This window comes from Tympanuchus pallidicinctus, unplaced genomic scaffold, assembly GCF_026119805.1.
Source record: "Tympanuchus pallidicinctus isolate F22 unplaced genomic scaffold, pur_lepc_1.0 scaffold16, whole genome shotgun sequence".
NCBI classification, from domain to species: Eukaryota; Metazoa; Chordata; class Aves; order Galliformes; family Phasianidae; genus Tympanuchus; species Tympanuchus pallidicinctus.
Genome location: NW_026294679.1, coordinates 31648738 through 31673820, shown reverse-complemented (window position 1 = coordinate 31673820; position 25083 = coordinate 31648738). Strand labels below are relative to the sequence as shown.

General features: G+C 38.3%; 1 protein-coding gene across 3 annotated transcripts in view; it reads left to right on the top strand.

The window, feature by feature from the left end:
- RET (ret proto-oncogene) overlaps positions 1-18069 on the top strand; it is a 93984-nt gene extending 75915 nt beyond the window's left edge. For 2 of the 3 annotated variants that reach the window (XM_052677561.1, XM_052677560.1), the window contains 8 exons: positions 3193-3300; positions 4829-5043; positions 5147-5269; positions 8275-8345; positions 11519-11656; positions 13553-13652; positions 14521-14668; positions 16573-18069. In XM_052677561.1, the coding sequence (XP_052533521.1) occupies positions 3193-3300; positions 4829-5043; positions 5147-5269; positions 8275-8345; positions 11519-11656; positions 13553-13652; positions 14521-14668; positions 16573-16730 (1061 nt within the window). In that variant the 3' untranslated portion in view covers positions 16731-18069. Of the gene's footprint in view, positions 1-3192; positions 3301-4828; positions 5044-5146; positions 5270-8274; positions 8346-11518; positions 11657-13552; positions 13653-14520; positions 15525-16572 lie in introns of those variants that run through there. The other variant, XM_052677563.1, reaches the window with a different exon arrangement.
- Positions 18070-25083: the final 7014 nt, after the last annotated feature.

Sequence of the window (25083 nt, the reverse complement as noted above, 5' to 3'; positions counted from 1 at the left end):
ATGCCTAGGTTATGGTGAGATAATAATGTGAGACACCAAGCTCTCGTCTCTGTCTCTTTGTAGCAGTTTTCAGCCCCGCATATACCTATTTCTATCCCATATGAAAAAAAGAAATTGCATTGAAAGAAAAACATGAAGAATATATTTTGTTTGTTTGGTCTCTGAAGTGGGAAGTCTCCAGTATTACTGTGCTTTCCAGGTAGAAGCTGAATCCATGGCATGTAAACCACAGCTTTTGCCACCCCTAGGCCTGTTTTCTAATGACAGCATTGCCAGATAAGAAATGATAGTGAAGGAGGTCAATGGAAATGCTTAAACTTGTTCCCTTGTCGTTTATTCATCAGAGACAAAGGGCTGAAATGGATATTGAAGCTGTGTCCTTTTCTGTAGTTTGGTGTACTAAAACATATAAATGCATATAGTCCCTATACAACAGGCACCTAGGAATATGTGGGACAAAGATGGAAAACAAGAACCTTCAGAAAGGCTTATGGATACGAGACAATGCCTTTAGCTGGGCAGCTAGCTCAAGCTGAATATACATACAAGTCTTTTTTAAAAAATCCATCTGCTACTGCTTGAGAGCAAAGATGCTGCATATTCCATCATTTTACCAAAGGAGCAAATGCATTATGAAGCATTTCCTACTTTCCAGGAGGTTCAGAGGAGATAGATCATATATATAAAATATAGATATAAGTCTTTTCAGAATTGAAGACCAGTCAAGCAGCTCCTGCAGTGTTCAGGTAACAACTTGTGTATTCTTCTAATACCCAGTTTTTCTTAGGCATTATTTCATTTCATATTCATTTGTGCATTGAGTATCACAGATTTCCTAACGCGTTGTCATCAGCAACGTGGAACTGAGTTAAGATTCCAAGACATAGTGGTAAAAAATGTTGCTTTTACTTGCAGATGATTTAACATTCAGCTTTCCCTAGCTATTAAGTGCAGAACTGACAGTAGGAAAGAGTAGCCCTTTATTTTAAGCACCTTATTTAAATAAACTGATCTGACATTTACAGTAATGCTTCAGGCTCTAATGAATCCCTTTGTAATGTAAATTACTTTGCACATAGTCACTTGAAATTTCGTTTTCCTACTTTGTTACAGAGAACATTTGGCATTGCTGGAAATATTTATTTTTTATTGTTTTAACTTCAGTCAAGTGTAAGAAAGATTGCATTAGTCCCAAGCACTCTATAAAATACCGCCAGGAATAAAGAATGGTTATTTTGGATCAGGCCAACATCGTCCATCCTTTCCCTGTTATGTACAACAGAATTAGCTTTATCCTCATATGCAGAGGGTTATTCAGCCTAGCATTAGGGACTCTGTGTTTGATCTTTAATCAGTAAGTTAGTAGAGAAGATCTCCTGCTAATTGAGTAAAATATGTCTCTTTCCTGATCTGTGTGGTTAGGGTAGGACTTTTCCTACTTTGTGAACTTTGTGCAATGCTCTGGGCAGGGAAAGGGGAACTGTAAGGAATTAGCTGAGTCTTGGACCTATGGATGGAGGTTAAAAGGAACAGAGGAAGATTTTTTTCAGGCAATTTTTCTACCACTTTGTGCATATGAATCCTGTATGATACAAAAGTCCTCATCAACATAAAATTCAAGTGGATAATGCCAACCAACAAGCAAATAGATGTCATTTGCTACTTGCTAAAAACACGTGGCACAGAGCTTCAGAGCTAATTATCGCAATTTGTGCGCTCTAGAAAGTTGTTCTTCAGAAGACAGGCAAACAAGGGCCCCAGAAAAATTCAGTCTTTTCTTGCACGTTACACAAGACTAGACAAACCAAATATTTTCACAGACATTAAGTTCATATCATTCAGTTTTGGTTTAGATAAATGAGTAGGTTTTGTACTCCTTAACAGTAGTGAGCAGCTATCAAATACTAACACTCCCTGACTAAGGTGCTTTGAAGTATGAGTGGAGGTGCTCTCTCAGCCCTGGAGTCATTTGGGGTAAGGCTGGAGAGTACTCTGAGCAACTTGATGTAGCTGTAGGTAACCCTGTTCATTGCAAGGGAGTTGGACTAGATGACCTTGCAAGGTCCATTCCAACTCAGACAGTTCTGTGGTTCTGTGATATGACTGTGTATGTGTATATATGTATATATATATATGTATATATATAATTGTATGCAGACAATTTATATAGAGAATCTTATCTGCATACAGACAATATGTAGCAGACTGATACTGACATACAGAAAAACAGAATCAAAAATGGTAACTGGAGAGAACTATTAGCACACATTTTAAATGGATATGTAAAGGGGTTCTTTTGTACTTTATGACTCTATGGTAGAAAATACACTTTGTTGACAAAGAACAGAAACTGACTTTGGTTTTTATTAACATTAAGTAAGTGTGAGTACGTGACTGTAAGCTGCCCAATAATGACGCTGTAAGAGTGATACAGGGAGATTCTTTATGACAGCGGCATTAAAGATAAAGCAGACAAAAGGAAATCACTGACCTATGGTGTCTTTATGAATAATATTTCCTTCAAAACTCAGTGTTCGAAGATTGTATGAAGAATTCTTAGCCTTGAAAGGCTAAGAAAGCATGCATGTTGTCGCACTACTGCCATTGACATCAGCAACGTCTGCATACCTGATTTCCTCTAAAATCAATCTGAGCCATATATTTAGCTTCTGAACTCCAAAATCTGGATATATGCTGCAAATGTAAGCCAGTTGATAGGTAGAGTTTTATTCCATCAGAAAATCTGTTTAGAAAGATAAGGGTTGTATATTATAGGGAAGATAATTGAGCAAGTCTTTTGTTCAGTCAGCACAAAATTTTGGCTTTTGTATTCTTCTGAATCTTCATTTGCTCTGATTCACTCTATAAATTTGCTTTCATTTGTAATACTTTTGGTGCATCTGCAAGACGTTGAAGACACTGATCCTGACTTTGGGATGACCTTCTCTTGATGTAGTCATTTGTATTGGATGGAAGGGGGTGATGACTGCATGTCACCCAGTCAGCACAGCAGTGTCCTATTCACCTGGTTCTGATATGAACAACTGCAGGACAATGAATTTTCTAAATTCCTAGTAATTCTAGGAGAAATGGCTGGAAAAAAAACCCGAAGCTTATGCTTCAGGTGGTATGTAGAGAACTTCTGGATAATGCTTTCCTAAACACAGCTGTGTTTTTGGACATCTTTTGCAGAAAATGCTTCCCAGAGCGAGCTGCGAGATCTGCTTTCAGAGTTCAACCTTTTGAAACAGGTGAACCATCCTCATGTCATCAAACTTTACGGAGCCTGCAGTCAAGATGGTAAATATTAGAAGCTCATTGTTTGAATGAAAACTTCAGTATTCATTTTGAATCTGAAGCTATATATTGAAGTCAACAACTGTACTACCAGTTGTCTTCCTAACAATCTGTATTTTCCTATTACATTGATGCTCAGTACAGCTTTTCAAAAATGGATTATTTCTTAAAGTCTAATGGAGCTTTCATTATAGTTACTGTTATTCACTCTGTAACTACTTTGATGCCTGAGTTCAGAGAGTGACATCTCCTTTTATTAACTACAGATCCCTCTGTTAAAATACAGCTTGATGGTTAGACTGACATCTGAGTTTTCCTGTTGTTTCACAAAACTCGTCTCCCTCTTTAGATAGATTTGTTAAAAGCCACAGTCATTGCGAAGTATATTTTAAGAGGGAGGAAATTTTCATATCTATTTATTATATCTTCCCATTTTCATTGCTGAGCATAGGAATTGGTCTGAATAATTTCTGTTCACATTAAATGAATTTGCAAAGCTATTCTCCTCGTTTTGTGTCTCTAATTGTGATTCTTTTCCCTTAAAGACTTTGTGATTTTTGCAGCCTAAAATTATAGTACATATGTGGCAACTTCAGGCTAAGGCCTGCCTTTTTTGCCCTGTTCAAGATGGCACTATTATTTATAGAAAGAGAATATAATTCAGGATTGAGTCCTCTCTGAGTCTTAGAAAGGTAATGAACCAGCAAGGCAGGATTTTTTTTTTCTTTCCAGTATAATGCGTCTTTTTATCCCTAAGGAAGTGAACTGTTACTGAGTCACAGGGTTTTAAACAATATCAAGCTAATTCATTGGTGTATGGAGTGGGAGGGTTTTGATAGAGCAGGCAAATGTCTTTAGCATTAAAACTTGGAGTGGATATTATTCATGTGGGTAACAGGGAGGAGAAACTAATGGACTGAAATGTCAGACTGTTTTTAAGCACTCTGAAAAGGCTCCTTAGATACAACGTTGGAATTAGCTTTGTGAGCTCAGCATCATGCACTGCAGAAAAGAATTTTGCTTTTTATTTATTTATCCATTTATTTTTATGAGTTTTTCTAATTTAGGCTGTTTCACAGATGTGATTTTTATGAAGGTTGTCTTTATTCAACCTCAAATTATCCAGATGAGGGAGTTACTGCCTGAATTATGGCTCGATTTAAGCTGAAATTTGCTCATAGAGAATATAAGCTAGAAATATTTCATGGCTCATTCAGTGCCTTTTATGTTGAGCACAGAGGTGTCTGGATCCTCTGACTGTTAAAAATAATGTGTTGATTAGACAACCTTCTTAAGCACCAGAACAGGCTCCCAGGGAGGTGGTTGAGTCACCGTCCCTGGATGTGTTTAAAAACTGTTTGGATGTGGTGCTCAGGGATGTGATTTAGCAGAGGGTTGTTCGAGGTAGGGTGGTATGGTTGGGTTGTGGTTGGACTCAATGACTTTTGAGGTCTTTTCCAACCTGAGCGACTCTATGATTCTATGGTTCTGTGATTAAGTGCTAACTTACCAGTGTGTGTGTCTGTTCCAGGCCCGCTCTATTTAATTGTGGAATATGCTAAATATGGCTCCTTGCGCAGTTTTCTCAGGGAAAGTCGAAAAGTGGGACCAAGCTACGTGGGTAGTGATGGCAACAGGAATTCGAGTTATTTGGATAACCCCGATGAGAGAGCTTTAACAATGGGAGATCTGATATCATTTGCATGGCAGATATCACGAGGAATGCAGTACCTGGCAGAAATGAAGGTAGAGCTGTGTGATAGTGATGTGAGCGTGTCCTTGTGACAGATGGATGTGTCAGTATGTTCCTTCAGAAGTATAAACACCGCTGTTCGTTTTCTTTCAAAAGCTTGTCCATCGTGACTTAGCAGCCAGGAATGTTCTGGTGGCCGAAGGGCGCAAAATGAAGATCTCTGATTTTGGCCTATCCCGTGATGTATATGAAGAAGATTCGTATGTCAAGAGGAGCAAGGTACAGTGCACATTAATGGCAGTAGTGGGAATTATTGCCTAATCAAGTGAAGGGATTTAAACTGCAGGACTTGAGCAGAGAAAAATAACACAGAATCACAGAATGGCCCGGATTGGAAGGGACCTCAAGGATCATGAATCTCCAACCCCCCCGCCACACGCAGGGCCACCAACCTCCCCATTTAATACCAGACCAGGCTGCCCAGGGCCCCATCCAACCTGGCCTTGAACACCTCCAGGGATGGGACATCCACAGCCTCTCTGTTAGCCTGTTCCAGTACCTCACCACTCTCATAGTAAAGAGAAGAAGATAACAGCTAATTTTATGAATAATGACAATAATTAACTAATTCTCTAATAGAAGATATAAATTGAAGATAGGGCAAAAAGATTAGCTTAACTAGTAGGACAGTAACAGTGTACTGTATTCAAGTCACTATTACTTCGTCCATTTCTTCATTCTCATTTGTAAATATGCTTTTTTAGTTCCTCACCCACCAACAAAAAGAATTGGTTTCTAATTTGTAAAAGTTAGTTGCTGTAAACAAAAGAGCCATTATGATATTTAAGGCTTTGATCTGACGTGCCAAGAAACGCTGCCAGAGCTGGAACTGTTCAGCCTGGAGAAAAGAGGGCTTAGAGGGATCTTTCTGACGTGTACAAATCCTGGTAGGAGGCAGGAAGTAAGACAGAGCCATGCTCTCAGAGGTGACCACTGACAAGGATAAGAGACAACAGGCATAAGTTGAAATAACAGAAATTCTATTTCAATTTAAATTAAAAAAAAAAAAGTCTGACAATGATGAAGCAGTGGAACAGGCTGCCCAGGGAGTCACAGTCCCCGGGCATATTCAAAACCTAACTGGAAATGTTCTCAAGAAGCCTGCTATAGCATGCCCTGCTCTGGGCATAGGGATTGGACTAGGTGACCACCAGAGGGAAGTCCCTGATAACCCCAAGGATTCTGTCATCCTGTGAAAAGTTGCAAGCCAGTACATAAATATTAGGATGGAATCTGCTGGGTTTTTGTGGTCCTCTGCCCTCCCCTTCCCTTCCCTTCCCTTCCCTTCCCTTCCCTTCCCTTCCCTTCCCTTCCCTTCCCTTCCCTTCCCTTCCCTTCCCTGCCCTGCCCTGCCCTGCCCTGCCCTGCCCTGCCCTGCCCTGCCCTCCCCTCCTCTCCCCTCCCCTCCCCTTCCCTTTTTCCTGCCAAATGCTCTGTAAGCAATCATTTCTTTTTCCTACTGCTAGAGATTTTACATGGGCAGGACACATAAAAGTAGTCTGTGTCAGCAAATGTAAAACAATGCCACCCTTTTTCATTGCAGGAGATGTGCTCATTAACCTATTTACAGATAGAGCACAGCCCATTTTTTAAATGAGGTGGGCCTTCTCATTTATCCAGTTCCTCAGCACACTGCTTGAAAAGAAGAAATTAACAAATCTGCCGTTTTTTCTCCCTCTTCCTAAGTAAAAATATGAACAAAGAAACTCAAACCAAAGCCACGGTTTTAAAAACTACATTCAATTTCTACTAAGTCTTATTTTTGGGAATTATCACATTTATATGGATGACTTGAAGCAAAACTCCTGCTAGAAATTCTTTTATACATATGAAACATACCAAATCTTAATCAGCATGGTAGGTCACAGACTATGGAATCTGCTAATGCTTCCTGTCAAAGATTATTTAAAGCAGTTTTATTTTGCCTGCCATTGCAAATGATGATCAAGTGTCTAGATACAGTTCTGTCTGCTTGCAGTGCACACAGCAGCATTCAGCATACCATATAGCATAGTATCACAGAACTGTTTGAGTTGGAAAGGACCCTTAGAGGCCATCTAGTCCAACTCCACTCCAATGAACAGGGGCACCCATATCTCAGTCAAGATGCTCAGAGTCCTGTGCAGCCTGACCTGGAATGCCTCCAGGAACAGAGCATCCACCACATCATCGTATCATCTAATCATGTCATCATACTGCTGCCCCTGTAGGATTTTGGTAGACAAATTTGTTGGAAATCCCCTGTAAGACTTTGGAAAAGAAATTTGTTGGAAAGATGATGAAGTCCTCTTGTTGAATCACGTCATTGCTTCTGAAAAAACAAACAAACAACAAAAAAGTTGAGATTGACAGTTTTGAGATGAAGATGGTTAATTAAAACTTGCCATTGTTTATTCTTAAAAAAATTTTAAAAATGAAAATATTGTCAAATACAGCAATCCAAATCTTGCTTTTTTCATATTTGCCTACTGCCATTGACATCAGCAGAACAGCATTTACATGTCATACCAAGGCCAGACTGTGATGTTAAATTGCTAAAGCTGCTTTCTACTGACTGTTTATAAGATCAGTAGTGTTGGTTCTGTTCCCGCTATGACTCAATATGGAAGAGTTGCCAACAGAAATTTTTGCATGTGAAAGTTGTATCATATAATGAAAATACTTCTGTAAATACTGCACATTTTATATTTAGCTTTTCCTGGTATGTGGTTGGCTTTTTTTTCTTTTTCAGTTAACAGTGCTGTTTGTGCGAATGTTTCCTTAAGTCAAAATAAGTTGTAATGAAAATGACCTTCTGAAGATGTGATCATGCATAGAAAGGGCTTTGCCACATGCAGTTAGCTGTTCTGATGTATGTGTTCTATGGACTGGTTGTTCGGTATTTTAAATAAATGCAGTTTATTTCTTGGGATGGTCATGTAATGAAAGCCTATTTTCTCTTTGCTTCAGAGATGCTCATCACTACAGAGCTTAACAGATCATCTGTCAGCTTGTGTGAAGGATGAAATTCAGTGATTTTACAAAATTCTTACAGTTATTCTCTTCACATTTTCTTACGCAGTGTTAAATCATTCTGTCCCGTGGAAATGTTTAGAGCATGAATAGAGTATCTGTTACAGGTTTGAAAAAAAAAAAAAGAAAAGTAGTTAATATGTTGGTGTTCCACTTAGAAGCATGAATCTCTGACCAGTAATATATATATGTATATACGTATTTTTTTTTAGGGTCGGATACCTGTTAAATGGATGGCCATAGAATCCCTATTTGATCATATCTATACAACACAAAGTGACGTGTAAGTGTAAATTCTGTGATTCTTTATAGTTCATGCATTTGTTTAAGGAGATAGGGGAGGAAGTAACAATAATGTACATGGTAGTCAAAGCTCTTAATGCTTAAACAGAGACAGAACGCAGCCTGCATGGCCCCACATGCTGTCATTGATATGTTTTATTTTGTATTTTTGCCATTTAATTAAATCTGAGGAAAAATTATAAAAGTTACTTAGGTGTTTAATTCCTGCCATATTCAGCAGGGGTTGCAGCTGTGCGTGTGAGATGATTGGCTTTGAAGATGTAGACAAAAATTACTGATCTTAGTTGTCAATGACAACAGTTGAACCCACCATGCCCAGTTCTCATTCATCGCTTGTATTTAACAGCAACCAGCAGAAACAGGGTCAATAGGGAGAGGTGTTAAATCTGACTTCACTCCTATTCAAATCAGTGACATAATTCCAATTAATTTTAATGGCAGCCAGCTTACACTTCAGGAGAGCAGTCTGGTTCCAGTGCCAAGAGGCAAGCTCATTTGCATCACTGGGGAAACTAAATTCCTGAAGATGTGCTCCTTCCTCACTGCTGATGGCAAGGCTGCAGAACTACCACAGCTAGGCTGTTCTCACTGTCTGATGAGGAAAGAGCCTAACAGAGGAGTGTTTGTACACATTTAACTTAGAATCACATCCTTTCATATTCTTTCTCCCTGGGATGAATAGTGGTTGTGACCAGACTGCAGGCAGACACTGTAAAACAAAGTGTTACTTATTTAGGAGAAAAAATCTCCAAGGGATTGCAAAAGCAGCAGTAGTTGCTCCTGATATTCTGCCAGGTAGCATTTTGGATATCTTCCAAACACCCCTTGAAAGACAATCTTGACTAATGCACTATTTTCATTGAACTCAAACAGCATAAAACATTCTGATCTCAGTGACATTTCACTGTGGAAGAAACCACTTGCATGACAGCGGTATCTGCAAATAGGAACCTTTCAATATTTACTTTTTATTCACCTTTTACTCATTTCTCTGCAGTTCAGAAGAGTTTAAGTGAAATAAAGTATTTTGCTCAACTAGAAAATTCTCTACAAAATGAATTTGCCAAGTATTTCTATTTTTTTTTTTTTTTTTTCATTTGGATTAAGAAAAGAAAAAAGTAGGTGCAACCCTTGGGAGAATGTCACTTTGAATTAGGCCTGTCTAAAGGTTTTTCTTGTTTTGTTTTGTTTTGTTTTCCTGCTCATATTATCTGTTATGCTAACCTGTTTCTCTACAATGAGTTTTCCCAGAGAATTTTTAAAATTAAAAAAAGTCATAGCATATGTATATATTTAAATTAATATTACACTCTTCAGAGCAGCTTTAGGGGCAGAATGGTTGGTGTTGCCACGTATCTGCCTCTTTGTGAATTGTTGATTGATCCACTGCTATTCACGGAATCGTGCAGAACCACAAAAAGGTTGAGCTGGAAGATCTCACAGGTCCAGCCCCTTCCTCTGGGCTACTTTTAGTGTTAGAGAATCACTCTCTATGGAAATACTCCTTACTGTTTGTGGTGATGCAATTATATTTTAGTTGACCATGTATTAGTATAGTCAGCAGCCATTCCAGTGTGCTGTTTTTTTCTCACGCTGTATACTTCTGTTTTCCAGTTTCCCCCTTCTAAAGCCTTTCTGTGCAGTCAGTGGTTAGCTGTACTTAATAACAGTATCACTTGCCAGCATTTACAAAATCTCTTTTTGATTCAGAGCTCAGTGACATCATTGGAGAACTAGTTTGCTGTCTGCCTGTTCACATTAATTTTTTCTTTTCCGATCATTATTTTTATTCATCATTAGAAAGGGAAATTTTTTAGTCTCCCATTTTTCTTCCCACACTACTCAGTTTGTATAACAACTTGAAAACATTGCAGAATTCTGTTGTGTTTTATTCTAGCGAGCCCATTTACTAAACAACTTGAGTTAATGAAGAAATTGCTCATCTGATCCCTCCTTTCACATCCTGAATAATTTCACTTTAGCAGAAGAGGTGGACTTGAAAAATCTCCCAGACTACCAAGTTTATTTGAGTTAATAATGTGCAGTATTACAACCTGAAGGCAGAGCAGAATCGACTTTAACAAGGGCGTGAGGCAGTGAATTAATAAAATATATCAAAATGTTATGAATATTCATTAGCTTTCAAGAATGTGCAGGGCTATTAAAAATGAATTCAATTAATGGCATCAGGGAAAAAAGCTGCTGCACACCATTTAGGACTGTGTAAAACAGGTCATTTGGCTTCCCCCCTCATTTTGATAGTTTGATAGATTATTATCATACTTTTGGGTCACTGTTTTTCTCTGACATGTCAGAGCAGAAGAGCTGGACAGCAGTTGGAAGAGGTGAGTTGTGCTGCTACATTTCCCTTAGGCTTGGAATTAGGCCTGTAACTCTTCATAAAATCTTTTTAAAAGTGGAGCTAGCACAAAGATTACCCAACAGTGAGAGGACAAAAGCAAATACTTGTCATCAACTGTATGTAATTTTGCTTCCAGGCGCATCCCATTGAGTATCCTTTTGAAGTGAGAGACGCTTTTGGCTAGCATCCTTCATTTAGAACATCCAAGTTTTGGCAAGTTCTCTTGGTCAAGCAGATTCCAGCAATTTCTGCCTCTCTTTTCTTGCCTTGTCCTCCAAGATGGACTAATTTAATCTAAATATTCTCAACTCGCTGCAAAAATATCTTTTTTTTTTTGCCTTTGAGGTCATCAATAAAGCAGGATAAAAAATTCACCATTCTTTCTTTTCATTTCAGAAAAGAGCTTCCTCTGTTTTCTGTTCTGTGTTATATTGTATTTTAGCCATTTGATATTTTCATGATAGATTATTTCATTTGCTTTCATGATCTCACAGAGCAGCTGACATCAAAGGTGCAGCTCGTGACTGAAATAACCACGTTATGCATATAGAGAAATACAACCTCCTATTTGAGATGGCAAACCAGTCCCTTGGTAAATGGTAAATTTAGACAGTTATATTTGATGGAGACTACAAGTTTTAATTTGGGTATAGGCAATGGAAATAGAGGCACCTCCAGAAGCAGTGCACAGACCCAATGTCTTGGGTTCTCAGAACACTCGAAAGATATTTACTGGTGAGAGCCAAACCAGGCTCTTGAAATTTATTGCTGCTTGTTTTTTTCTTTTCCAGGTGGTCGTTCGGAGTTCTGCTCTGGGAGATTGTAACTTTGGGAGGCAATCCCTACCCAGGTATTGCTCCTGAAAGACTCTTTAACCTCCTAAAAACAGGCTATAGAATGGAGAGACCAGAAAACTGCAGTGAAGAAATGTAAGTAGTTTTTGATTTGATTAGTTTCAGAAAACATTCCTGGAGTTGAAAAAGTAAATAAAATAAATAATACTTCTGAATAAGTAAATAAAAAGTTTGAATAAATACCACAGAAATATTTTTCTGTCTGTCTCAGAAGTAGAATCAAAATAAGTACTACTCAAAAGAATGTACTGAAATGAACAGTAAAACACAGGAGAAGAATTACCAGCCAAATGGCTGCAGCTACATCCAAAATATTTGTGGGCTACTGAATAACACATTTTGCCAGTCAATGGAAACAATTTGAGTATTCTTAGCAAATACATTTGAATATTCAAGCTTGGTGTGAGAATGAGAATTTCATGGATAGCTGAAACACTGAATAAAATGGGCTTGGTTTTGGTACATTTTTGCAAAAACATGGACGTTCTGTCCACAGTTGTTATTGTCCTGTTGTTATTAATTGTCTTGGCATTACACAGGAGAAAAGACACCCCGGAATCTTTACCCTTGAAGACATACATTTTCTGTGACTTGGTTAGCCCAGTGTAATTCCTTTTCTGTTTGGAGACAATTTGTGCTGTTATCTGTTTATTTATTAAAACACTCAGTGTGAAATATCTACTCTTCCAGCTTCTTCCACAGCATTTGGAAATGAGACATGATTTTATGTTTGGCTTGCTGGTCAGGCTTATTACTTGTTAGACAATTAACAGCCTGTAATCACTATGGTGTTTCCCTTGACTTATTTTTAATATGAAGGATGCTTTGGTCACATCTAGGCTAAGAAAATACAGTATAATAATTATCATTTTTGTCTGTATACTGTACATGGTCAAAAACTATTAAGGATTTCTAAATTAGGGGCAGAATAAGTTTACAAGTTTCACTTGCTATATCCTCCAACAAGTATTTTTTGTTGATTTGTCCCATCTCAGCAGGGAATAAGACCTCTTTTCTCCAATATATATTACAACATTGATGATGCTTAGGTTAGGCAAGCTGACCATGTCTGAAGTTTTTTTTTTCTCTTCAAGCCGTGGTTTTCTGACTAGTTTAGATATTTGGGGTTTACTCAGAATTTTTTCTGACAATCTTTTAGAGCCCTTTGAGGAATCATTTCTTAAAATGCATTCTCTGCCTTATCCAAGTAAGAGTCGTCAAGTAAGAGAAAGATCATGAGTGAGGGAAAAAACAGTGTTCTTCAAGAGCTTACTGTAGCGCTTGTAGCCAATTACTTCCTCAATTTGAACAGTTTCCTAACTGGATTGCTTAGCCTTGAAAACAGGAATGGCAGATTGGGTTGGAGAGTTACGCTTCTGAAGCCTAGAATAAAAATAGATGACAAAATAACAATAATATAAGCCATCAAAAGAGTGTTAATTTGTATCAGTAGTCTTAGGTATGGTATATCCTCAAGGCTTCACCTTGAAGCAAAGTTTATAGACAAAGTTAAGTATTTAAACAAGTGAAGAAGATAAACGTTTTGGAGAATTTGTTTCTGTGAGGACAGTCTCAGCCTTCTGTGTACAGCTAAACCACCTCTTCCCTTCCACTGCAGTGCATTGGCAGTGAAACTCAGCTTTTTGACATAAAAGCTCTTTTCCATATTTTGAGATTATATACAAATGTCTTCCAAGTCATATGTAAGCAAAATTAATTTGCAGTCTGCCATGCTGCCTACATGTGAGATAGTCCTCTGAGAAGGTCATTTAAATTCATAAATACTCACAAAAATAGAAGCCCATTCTTGTGATGTCAGTTGTTAATTCAAGAGAACATTTAACAGAAAACACAACATAAAGAGATTGATGTAAATTGAGTAGCCTTCATGTTAGAGCTGTATTTAAATGATTTGAGCAAAATCCTGACCCACTTACAAATAATTTTTTTTCATCTGGTGGCGGATCACAGGTACAACCTGATGCTGCGCTGCTGGAAGCAAGAACCAGATAAAAGACCAACATTTGCTGAGATCAGCAAGGAGCTAGAGAAAATGATGGTGAAGAGTAGGGTAAGTGTGAGCAAGCATGAGGTTCTGTAACCTTTTCTGATCATCCAAATTCAAATGTACAGAATTAATGATCTGCTTTTTTCTTAATACTAACAATTACTCTTCAGCAAGTTTTAAAGCATTTAAATGCCTCATTTCTTTCAAATGCATCCAGACTTTTGAAAGTTGTTCTACCTCATAGAATGGCTTTGGTAACTTCAGCCTTACGATCACCATGTCTAATGACAAAGCTGGACTGTATAGGCTGGCAAATTTCCTGGCTTGTTCGGCATAATTAAAAGCAAAGCCAATCCAAAACAGAGCTAGAAAAAAATTTAGTTATTTTTCTCTTGCCCTTGCAAATGGAGAAAAATAAAAAACAAAATCAATTTACAAATTTGGATAGCTTTATCTTTTTAAAGTTAATATTCAGTAAATTTTCGAAGGAAAAAAAAAGTTTTGAAAGGAAAAATTGTATTTGTTGTATGTTCAGAGGCATGGGTATAAACCAGTAAAGTTTTCTGGTTAATCTAAATAATTGCTTTTATAGCAGCGAAAGCTTTATTTGGCAATACTTACACAGCTCTAATTTTCTGTGTAATCATGTAAAAGGTTTTGTAAAATGATGAGGTTACCTGAGTACCTCTCTTTCTAGCATATATGTGAATAGGACACAGACATATATAATGCATAGCAGCCCATAGGCTTATTGGTTCTGCTACCGATGAGCTGAATTAAGTAAGGGAAATACATAAAGGTGCCATACTTGCAGAAAAGGAGAGCCTAGCCTGGTGTAGGAATACTATCAGAGGTGCATGTGTAGCCTTTACACCCAAGCAACAAGACTGCCATTTACTTTAACCCAGCTTTTTATGCGTTCATTTCTTAGGACTACTTAGATCTTGCGGCTTCCACCCCTTCTGATTCCTTGCTTTATGATGATGGGCTCTCAGAAGAGGAGACACCTCTCGTGGACTGTAATAATGCTCCCCTCCCTCGAACCCTTCCTTCCACATGGATTGAAAACAAACTCTATGGTAGAATTTCACATGCATTTACTAGATTCTAGCAACACAAAAAAAAAAAAAAAAAAAAAAAAGATTTCTCTTCTGCACTGTTGTCAGACTCTGTAACCCCATTACAGTGTTTCTTGTCTGAACGAAGCCAATCAAAATTTGCTTGGAAGCTTCTTTTGGGCTTTTTTGTTTGTTTGTTTGTTTGTTTTTCTTTTGGTAAATGTCAAAGTCTGCATCAGGATCATCCTTTAGTCATTTTGCAGCTGTGTTTAAAATAAACATTTTTAAAAGGATGTGAAAATAAGTAAAATGACTAGATATCATACAATAAAATATAAAGATCAGGGAAGTAATCTCAGGGGAAATATAAAATGCTGATGAGTATCTAATTCTACTATCCTGTTTGGGAGGGAACTAAGAACATTTCAAGTATGTTAGATTCTGCACCTCTGATTTAAGCAATAGACTTTTTTTTATATCACTTTTTGTCACAGCTAAATGATAAAACCCATCTGCAGTGTTTTTTACTTTATCAAGATGGATTTCTAAATTTCAGCTGCTGTTAACGCATTCTGGATCCGTAAGCTGCAATGTCTATTTAATGTGTCATAGAAATCAGAGTACTATATACGGAAGGTACAAATGCTGTATATAATTACTATATACAGACTAAATCAACATGTAAAGTCCTTTGAAAAGTGAATTGATAATGGGCATTTTGAAAGAACTCAGCTGTTTTCACGTCCTTTGGTTTATTATGCAAATGTTGGTACTAAATTATGATTGAAGGATGTAGCAAGTGTTTTTAAAAAGAACATATGCTTTCATATTGTGATGGTGAGATGGACAGTAAAAATGGTTCTTGCCAAAACTCCTACATTTTGTCTCCTGATTAAATATTCTACATGTTTTTAGACATATACTCACATTATAGATTTTTTAAAATCATTCTTCAAGTGGTATGACTTTTGAAAAGCTTAAAACTTACCATACATACCTGGCTTTGGGCCTGTTATTAATGCATACCCCAGCTGTAATTTTCTTTAATAGGTTTCCCCCAGCTCACGTTCACTTTGGGACATTCACTCAGTGGCCAGATTGTAAAAAGAACGCAGTAACAGAAAAATCTGCCACTGAGATTGATGGCAGATGCTGAATGCATAATAAGCAACAAGCAGATTTCTGTTTTTGCCAATCTCGACCCTGGTGTAGGTGTCTCCTTGCACGGCGGGGTCAACACGGTGCTAAGCACTCTGTTTCCAATGTGGTGGTCCCTTGTGCCTCACCTGAGGAGCATTACTGGACTCAGTGCAAATAATGACATTCTTGAAATACATGCTTAAACGCTGAATCAAGACGAGTGCTCAGGACTTTGTTGGACTTGACAAAGTTGTGCTCCTGGGATTTTCTAAAATTAAGCAGGAGATCCCTGCTGAGGGGATGAGAGTATCTCCAAAATCTCATTCAAGCCAAAGGAAAGGTAACTGTTTAAGTAAGTGGAAATAATCTATCATTGGAATGAACTTTGGATCCTGTCCCAAATAGGTTTATCAATTCTCGGAGCACTTCCTGTACAGCAAGAACTTTCTCTGGCAAAGCAATATATTGCTACACGATCACTAAAAAAGAAATTTATGGAAAAGCTTGAGTCTTATCAGAAGAAAAATTATTAGCTTTTACTATGCACGTGTGCAAGCGCACCTTTTTTTTTTTTAATCAAGAAAGCACTTTATTTTTTTCAGGATTTTGTCTACATCTGAATTTATGCTTCAGGGATTTTGAAACATCATTTACACGAATTGATTTGGGACAAAATCCAGTGGACTGGCTTAAAATATTGAAGGGAGTTTTGCCAAGGGCCTTACTGTCTGCACATGAAGTTATGGTTCTTCAGTGCAGAAAAAATTATCTGTTTTCATTTTTAGGCATGTCATACCCGAACTGGCCTGAGGAGAGTCCCGTTCCACTCACAAGATTCGATGGCACTAACTCTGTGTTTTCAAGATATGCAAATGATAGTGTTTATGCTAACTGGATGGTTTCACACTCAGCGGCAAAATTTGTGGACAAGTTTGATAGCTAAAATTTTCTTTGTGAAAGGTAATGGACTCATGAGGGGAACAAACATGCAAAGAATGGAAAGTCCATTGGCTCGTTCTTTGTACAGTCAACAACCTTTAGATTGGCAAACTTTTATTGGTAGTTTTTAAAGTGTGTTATTAATGATGAAAGCTATAATTGGTGATTTCCCCTTTCAGAAAGCATATCAAGCTGGATAAGAGTTGTAGTTCCAGTACTTCTTTTTAGATTGCCACTTCGCATAGGGTTCCATTTGCCAACTTCTTAGTGCAAATGGCTCTGCACTTCATTCTCACAGTTTTTTAGATTAACCATCCTGTTTTACAACCTTATTGGATGGGAAAATGTACTTGAACTGCTACTTTTATAGTGGCTGTTTGCATACGACCACTTGATCTAAGTAGGAAGCACAAATATATGGAAGGGAGGGGGGAAATACGCTCCCAAGCTATCAGATGAAAAGGGTTACAGTGATGTTGGCACTAATGAAGCCTGTATCTTGGTTTAGAAGCAAACATTAAGTAACTCAGTAGAGCACTTGAGATTGAACATTTGAAGTCTTGTAAAATGTATTGTCTTGTCTTAATGAGAAGAGAGTTTGTTTTATTAGTCTTAATTGCTCTTACCTTTAGCACAATGGAGATAAGTTTAATACAAGATATGCTGTATAGGCCGATGGCAATCAAGAGTGTGCATCTGACACGATTTATTTTCCATCATATACATCTTACTAATGTTAAAACGTATGACCTTGTACAATCACAGTTCCTTTTACGAGTTCCATTTGGACTGTATAGGAATTTTTAGTCTGAATTAAAGAGATTTTGTTTGCAGTCATGTTCAGTGGGTTGGAGTCCTCCTCTCAGCTCAGAATTGGATACACTGCCATGCACAGAACACTGCCGTGACATAGCTCCAAGTAAACCAATTATCTCAAAAGTTATGAGTGAGCAACACTTGCACAGTAAAAGTGGTCTATTACTCTGCTGTTAATGAACCCATACCAAGAAAATGTCATCTGGATTTGTTGAGGTGAAATATAAAAATGTGTGCCTACAACACTGACTTGATATTTAGGAGACTGGTCTGACTATGGGTCATGTGTTCTATGTGGAAGAGTAAATGATCAGCACTATTTTTGTCTTTATTTGTAATCTGATATGGTTAAAGATAACTTTTGTTTTGCTACAAATGTTGGGATGTGAATCCCGAGTGACTCGTTGTTAACGTTGTGATGATTATTCTAAATAATCCAATTCTACCAAAGCTTGCTCCAATTTAGCTGTTTCCAGATGTTGTTTTGTGTACAAACTTTATGTTTCCATTAAAGTCTGTGATTTCAGAAACGAGAGTCAGACTGCCAAAACCCTAACGCAGATTTTTATCTTGCAAAAACTGTGATATAAAGTGCTGTGCAAGAATTTAAACAACTCCACTTTTAGGTGTCATATTCTGCCCTGACTTTGGACAAGCGTTAAGCAGAGTGACTTTCTCTTCATACTGCCAGTTAGTGGGCTTGTGCACTCATGCACTGCCAGGAGGTATAGCTTATATATACACAGGGGGTTCAGTTAGGGTATAATGGTGATTTTCCCTGGCACAGCACCACTCAGAACACTGTCAGCACAGATATTTTTAGTATAAATGGCACTGAACGTTAAGCCCATTATATGGGCTTCTTTGTTTTTCTATGAGAGATCTGTGGGGAAGAAGGAAAAAAAGTGGCGTTTCTGATAACTTTTTGTTTTGTCTGGTGCTTTTCACATTTTTTTATGCCTGGAAATGGGAATTCTTTATTAGCCTAAGCAACTAAGAGGTTTTTTTGTTTGCTTGTTTGTTTTTTTAATTAATTAAGAACTTGTATTTATCAGCTATCTCCAGCAAAATGGTATTCAGCTGGGACATGTGAAGCTACGTTGCTCTACAGTATACAGTGCTCTACAGTATACAGTGAGATAATTAAGAAGTAACAGTGGATACAGAAAGTGGTGACTATTTTTGAGCTCTAGCGTAAGACACAGTTGTTTGAACCATTAATTCCTGTGAAAAGTTTCACTAAAAGTAGACATAAATTCCACACATAAAATACACGGGTCATAGTTGTGAGACATAAATATCTTCACTAAGTGCATTACTACATGATTCTGAACAAGTATTCCCCAGTCCAAATAATTTTGACTTGAATGTTGTCAAGAAATAATTACTACATTCAAGTATTTGTAACATGAAATAATTTGATGGATTCTTATGTCTTATCTGTACACATATTTTTTGCAAATGTTTCCCTTGAAGTGTTTCCTATTTGTGTTGTATTTCTGCAAGACAGAAAGGTGAGGATTTTGTTTTGGTTCCCAACTAAGTAAGTAAATATACTTCCCACATGGGGAAAAAAGGGATATGCAGATGATAATTCCATCAGTGCCAGAAATACTCAGGTACTTGGCTTCTCTGAGCAATGTGAACTCAAAGGGAACAAATGACTCATCTAAAATACAGGTTAGAAGGAATATTTCTAAAAATTTCTGCCAGCTTTTTCTAAAGACCAGCTGAACTGACGTGGTTCACCTGGCCTGTGCTTTGAGTTGGGGCAGGTGGGGAAAAGGGTGAATCTCATGTGCCCTTTCAGTAAGCACAAGGAAATTGTCCTAGTGTTCAATTCTACACTTTTCCAGAGTACACAGGAAAAAAAAAAAAAAAGAAAAAACAACAAAAAAAACCAGAACAAACAAAATTGCTAATAATTTTGAAATTCCGCTTCTAAATTCAGTCCATCTGAAAGCCCTGTATCTCTTTACTGCAGCTACACCTACAGTTTTATAATAAAGTAGACACAAATACGAATTTTAGCAGCATCACTTCTTAGGTATGAATAGGCAGCAAGCCCCATAAACAAGGGATGATAGAACCACAAAATGGTGTGGGATGGAGCAGGCCTGGAAGATCTTCTGTTCCCAGCTCTCACACCATGGGTAAGGGCACATCCCACCAGAGCAGGTGCCCAACAACTTGGCCCTGAACGCCTCCGGGCACCCACAGTCTCTCTGGGAAGGTGTGCCAGTGCCTCACTGCTCTCTGAGTGAAGAATTTCCTCCTCATTGCTAAGCTCAATCTCCTCTTTTTCAGTTTAAAGCCACTGCCCTTGTCCTATCACTATCTGCCCATATAAAAAGTTGGTTCCTCTCCTGTTTATAAGCTCCCTTCAAGTACTGGAAGGCTGCAGTGAGGTTCCCCAGAGCCTTCAGGCTGAACGAGCCCATCTCCCTCAGCCCTTCTTCATAGGAGAGGTGCTCCATACCTCTGAGCATCCTCATGGCATGAGCATCCTCCTCTAAGATGAATGAATTGACTTTCCATTCTGATAAAAATAACACTATCATATTCTGAAGTTGTACAGAAGTATTTAAAATATTAATTAGAAAACCTAAGTGGCCAGCTGTTCAATTCTGTGGCATTTGACTTCATAAACTAAGTACTCCCCTGAAGTTAGTGGAATCATTCATAAATAAATTATTAATAAATACTTGCTGTATTTAAACATTCCAATGCTTTGCTAGCAAATTGGTACTACAGGCCAATAGGAAATGGTATGAACGATTTAAGAGTCACTATTTCCAAGGTGACATACAAATGAAGCATAAAGTTAGAGATGTGTGCGAGCTGGGAAAAAAGTGTCAATTTCTCACCCTCTATGCAAGATATTGTTATTAAGATATAATTATTTCCTATCTTCAGCAATGTGTTTGCATTTCTCAAAAAGAAAAATAGAGCCGCCCTGCTGGAAAACACATCCTTTGGAGTGGCATGGAGTTATCACATATTTCAAAATCTGTAAGTGGAGGACAGTAGAAAATGTACATAATCACAGCTAGAGCCCTAATTTCAGATTTACGTGTGCAGAATGATTCATTATTGAACACTGCAGGGACGTGATTTAAAGTTTTTCACAACACTGGTGCCAAAAGTAGTTGTGAAATTACCATCTACCATATTAGCACTACACTTCTTGGACAAGGGGTCAACAGATGACTTCAGAGAACACTTGTGTGTAGTCTCTCCCTTTTTCCTTTCTGCAGTCACTGCACTACTCCCTTTTTTGGAGAGGAACAAGAACTTACCCACAGGAGAGGCTTCCATATACTGAAGACTGCAGGGATGGAAAGATCTGAGATGGTGCCAAGAGAGGGAGCCTTTAACTCACACTGTGCAGACTGGGTTCCCCAACTCTAAGCACAAGCTGACAAGCCTCTGGCTGGGCAGAGGACAGAAGGCAGGCACAGAGGCACAGCAGGACCTGCCAGAAGACATTACTGGCTCAGGGCTGGCAGGGAAGAATAAGTAGAAAGCATCCAGTGTAACAAAAGCAATCTGACCTTTCATAGAACTCATAGAATTGCTCGTGTTGGAAAGGACCTCAAGGATCATGAACCTCCAATCCCTCTGCCTCAGGCAGGGCCACCAACCTCCCCATTTAATACCAGACCAGGCTGCCCAGAGCCCCATCCAACCTGGCCTTGAACACCTCCAGGCACGGGGCACCCACAGCCTCTCTGGGCAGCTGTTCCAGCACCTCACCACTCTCATAGTAAAGAACTTCCCCCTGATATCCAACTGATTTCTTAGAGAAGAAGTGGTGGGATCGTAGGAACTGAAATACACTGGTTGTTGGAACATATTAAATATTGTATACTTTTCAGTTTAAGTTTCAGCAAACAATGAAGCTTCTCTTGGATTATTCCATGAAGTAAACCACTGTTTGTATCTGGAGATGGTACAGAGGTCCCGGTGAGCAAGGAAATTAATTACAGGTACTTTCTGATGGTGAGATAGGGTTAGTACTTCGTTCACATAGTATTGTTGGTGAGCAGCACTGGTGCTTGTATACATTCAGAACTGTGATGTTATTAGGAAAACAAAACTCTCCTAACTTCTGTGGGGTTGCAGCCAACATCTCCTCCCACAGGAAGCTACAGCTATAGGAAGCCCTTGACAGTTCCCGCAGCTCACCCATCTGCTCCTGTGACACCAAAAGGGCAATTACCACTAGCCAGAAACGTTTGGGTTTTTAATTTTAACAAATTCCCATCAACAAAAGGAAGGTTTCGAAATGCCAAAATAAACCTTCTGCATCAGAGATCTATTGGAACAGGTTGCCCAAGGAGGTTGTGGATGCCCCATCCCTGGAGGCATTCAAGGCCAGGCTGGATGTCGCTCTGGGCAGCCTGGTCTGCTGTGTTGGCGACCCTGCACATAGCAGGGGGTTGGAACCAGATGAGCATTGTGGTCCTTTTCAACCCAGGCCATTCTACGTGAGCCTCAGAGTTACAAACCAGATGCTCAGCTGCAAAAGAGATATACATATGTAAATGTTATACATAAACATCACACACAGCATGTGTGTATACGTATGTATATATATATACATATACATATATATACATATATATATATATACACACACACTTTTTTTTTATGTGTATGCAGCTTCAAGAAACCGCCAGCAAGATGCAAGCAGAGTTCATTCTTTGCCAAGACTTTTTTTTGCCCAGGAGTGTCAGTGATTGATGTGACAGTGGGAAACAAGAATCATTCTTTCTACTACAGGGTATAAATAATTGAGAGAGAGATTCTAGCCTTGAGATAGGAAACCATTCAACCACTCAACTGGTTTTTCTCTGCAGGGAGACTTTCTCAGCAGTAGCCTAGCCCAGACATAGCAAATAGAAATGTATCAAGTTTATATTGATTATAACATAATTATTTAGTAAAATAAGCTAAATAAATACATACAAATAAAAAATTACTCTTGGAAATCTCACCTGGTGGTGTTCTTCCAGGATTATTTGTTAAAATGAATTGTGACAGTTTGCAAAATACTGAGCAGAAACAGGTGCTGTGGACTTTTTTTTTTTTCAAAACACTGCTGAGAATATTTTAACTAAATATTTAATATTTGTGGTGAAATATCTTTCTCACCCTTTTTACACACACAGTAATAAAGTAAGTAGCCAAACTGAGCGAGTTGTTATGAAAGGCAACTTTTTAACCATATAGCAATAATGGTTATTGAATCACTTTGAGTTGTTTAATGGATTCCGTTTCAAATTCTGAAATTTGAAAGAAGCGTTCTGAAAAGCTAGGCCTTAAATCAGAGATTAACTGTAAAAGTTACCATTTCAAACAACAGCCATGTACAAATTAGGCAACGCATAACAGAAGTCCGCTTACAGCAGTATCAGACCTTGCAATGCACTGATATGAATAGCACGTATTATCTTTTTTGCTGTAAAAGAAATCAAAAATACAATGAAGACTCATCATAAATGGTGTGAGCATGGATCACAGGACTAGAGGGAGAAGGTATAGTATTGCACTTTGCATATGGAACCTGTAATCCATGTTACAACAGGATGTGCATGACAGTATCGCTTTTCTCCCAGCACTCAGCAGGTTTTCCTCATTCATCAAGGCTGAGACGAGTAGACGATTCTATCTAATGAAGGAGTAGCTTACAAGTACCCAAAATATTGCATTTAAAAACATTTTAAAGATAATCATGCAACAATGAGTGGTACCAGTAAGAAGAGAAACAAACATAGCATTTCATACATTAGCTCGAGAGAAAACCTTTGTGAGCAGCCATAGACAAGCCTGCAGCTAACGCCTGCCAAGAAAAAAAAGACTGGAGTAGATAGATATTGTTAAAAATGAGCCAGCATGGTACGGACAGCTGAGCAGATGAGAGGTTTCTTTGTTTCTGATTCATCTGTTGTACAAATAAGAGAACAAGTCCTCCGTATTAGCTGTTTACTGATTTGTCAACATGGATGATCATCTCTGTACAGAACCTCTCCAGAGTTCTGGTGTTCTTTTTTATGGAAGGCTGTGTTGTTTTTCTTTTTATCTGCCAGACAGGAACAGTGGGTACAATAGATTATTAAGTAAAGCATATCAAAGACTGATGTACTGGATATTCTGAATAAAACAGGAATCATCTCAGATGAAGAAAGACCAAACAATTCCCTCTTTCCAGTGAAGATAGTATATTTAATGTAGACACTTAACACTTTTCTCTTAGATTTGGGGCATGAGATTCTTAAGTGCAAAAAGGAACCCAACCATAGGATGGCCTGGGTTGAAAAGGACCACAATGCTCATCTGGTTCCAAACCCCTGCTGTGTGCAGGGTCACCAACCAGCAGACCAGGCTGCCCAGAGCCACATCCAGCCTGGCCTTGATGCCTCCAGGGATGGGGCATCCACAAGCTCCTTGGGCAACCTGTTCCAGAGCCTCACCACCCTCTGTATAACCCCATACAACCAACCAAATCTTGGTAATTGACACGGTTATCTCCCAAGACAAGGAGTACACATCAAAGAATGTATGACTTAAACCTTATTTTCATGTACTCTGTTTTATTCTAAACATACTGATATTGCCTCATATATAGAATGAACTAACTTTGCATCCTAGACAGTGAACTCTGCATTTTAAAAAGAATTTTACTTTAATAGGAAGGATTTTAAATGTATTATTTGATACTTTTAATGGGTTACTATTTCGCAGTTCTGGAATATTAAGTGTTATGTCTTCCAGTCAAAGCCCTTCTAATCTATTTCCCATTCTTGGTACAGAATACAGCTGCTTGGGCTTTGTTTCAGAGCTGCTTTGTAGCCATTATACATGTGACAAAATTGTCCTTTTTTAGAAGAATGCCTAAAGCCCTTCTTGGTGTCAGTGAAAAGAAGCTGTACTGTAAAGGTGTCTTGGAATCTTCATAAATAAACTAAACCAACATAAAATTTCAGTGCTACCAGGTTCCATGCATGCTGCTATGGGTTGTTCTGATGTGGTATTTTGCAAGCTGCAAATGAGCAGTGGCAGCCTGGGCATACGACCTGTGTGTCTGCCAGCAAAAAATAAGGCCGTATGGCCAGGAAAATGATCAGCTACATCTGCGGCACATTGCTTGCTCCCTTCAGCAGAGTCTGGGCTCTGAGCACAACTGTTTGGAATTCCCATTCATTCCTGCTCAGCTGCAGCACAAACCAAAAACCTGTTCTTCTCATATAGTACTGGGTTTGGAATTTGTTTTCTGCCATTACAGAGCTCAGTGCCATTCCATGACTGATAGTTTGGCAAGTCTGAACAAACTCTATTTGTTTTACTTTCTAAAAGGAAGTAATTCAGCAACCTAAAGCAGCAGCAAAAAACAACCTGCTGCAGTCCACATACCAAATGTCATGTAAATTTTATAGATGTGGGGGCAAAATTTGATACACTATATTGTAGAATCATAGAATCATAGAATAGAATTCCAACCCACAATGATCATCTGGTTTCAACCCCCTGCTATGTGC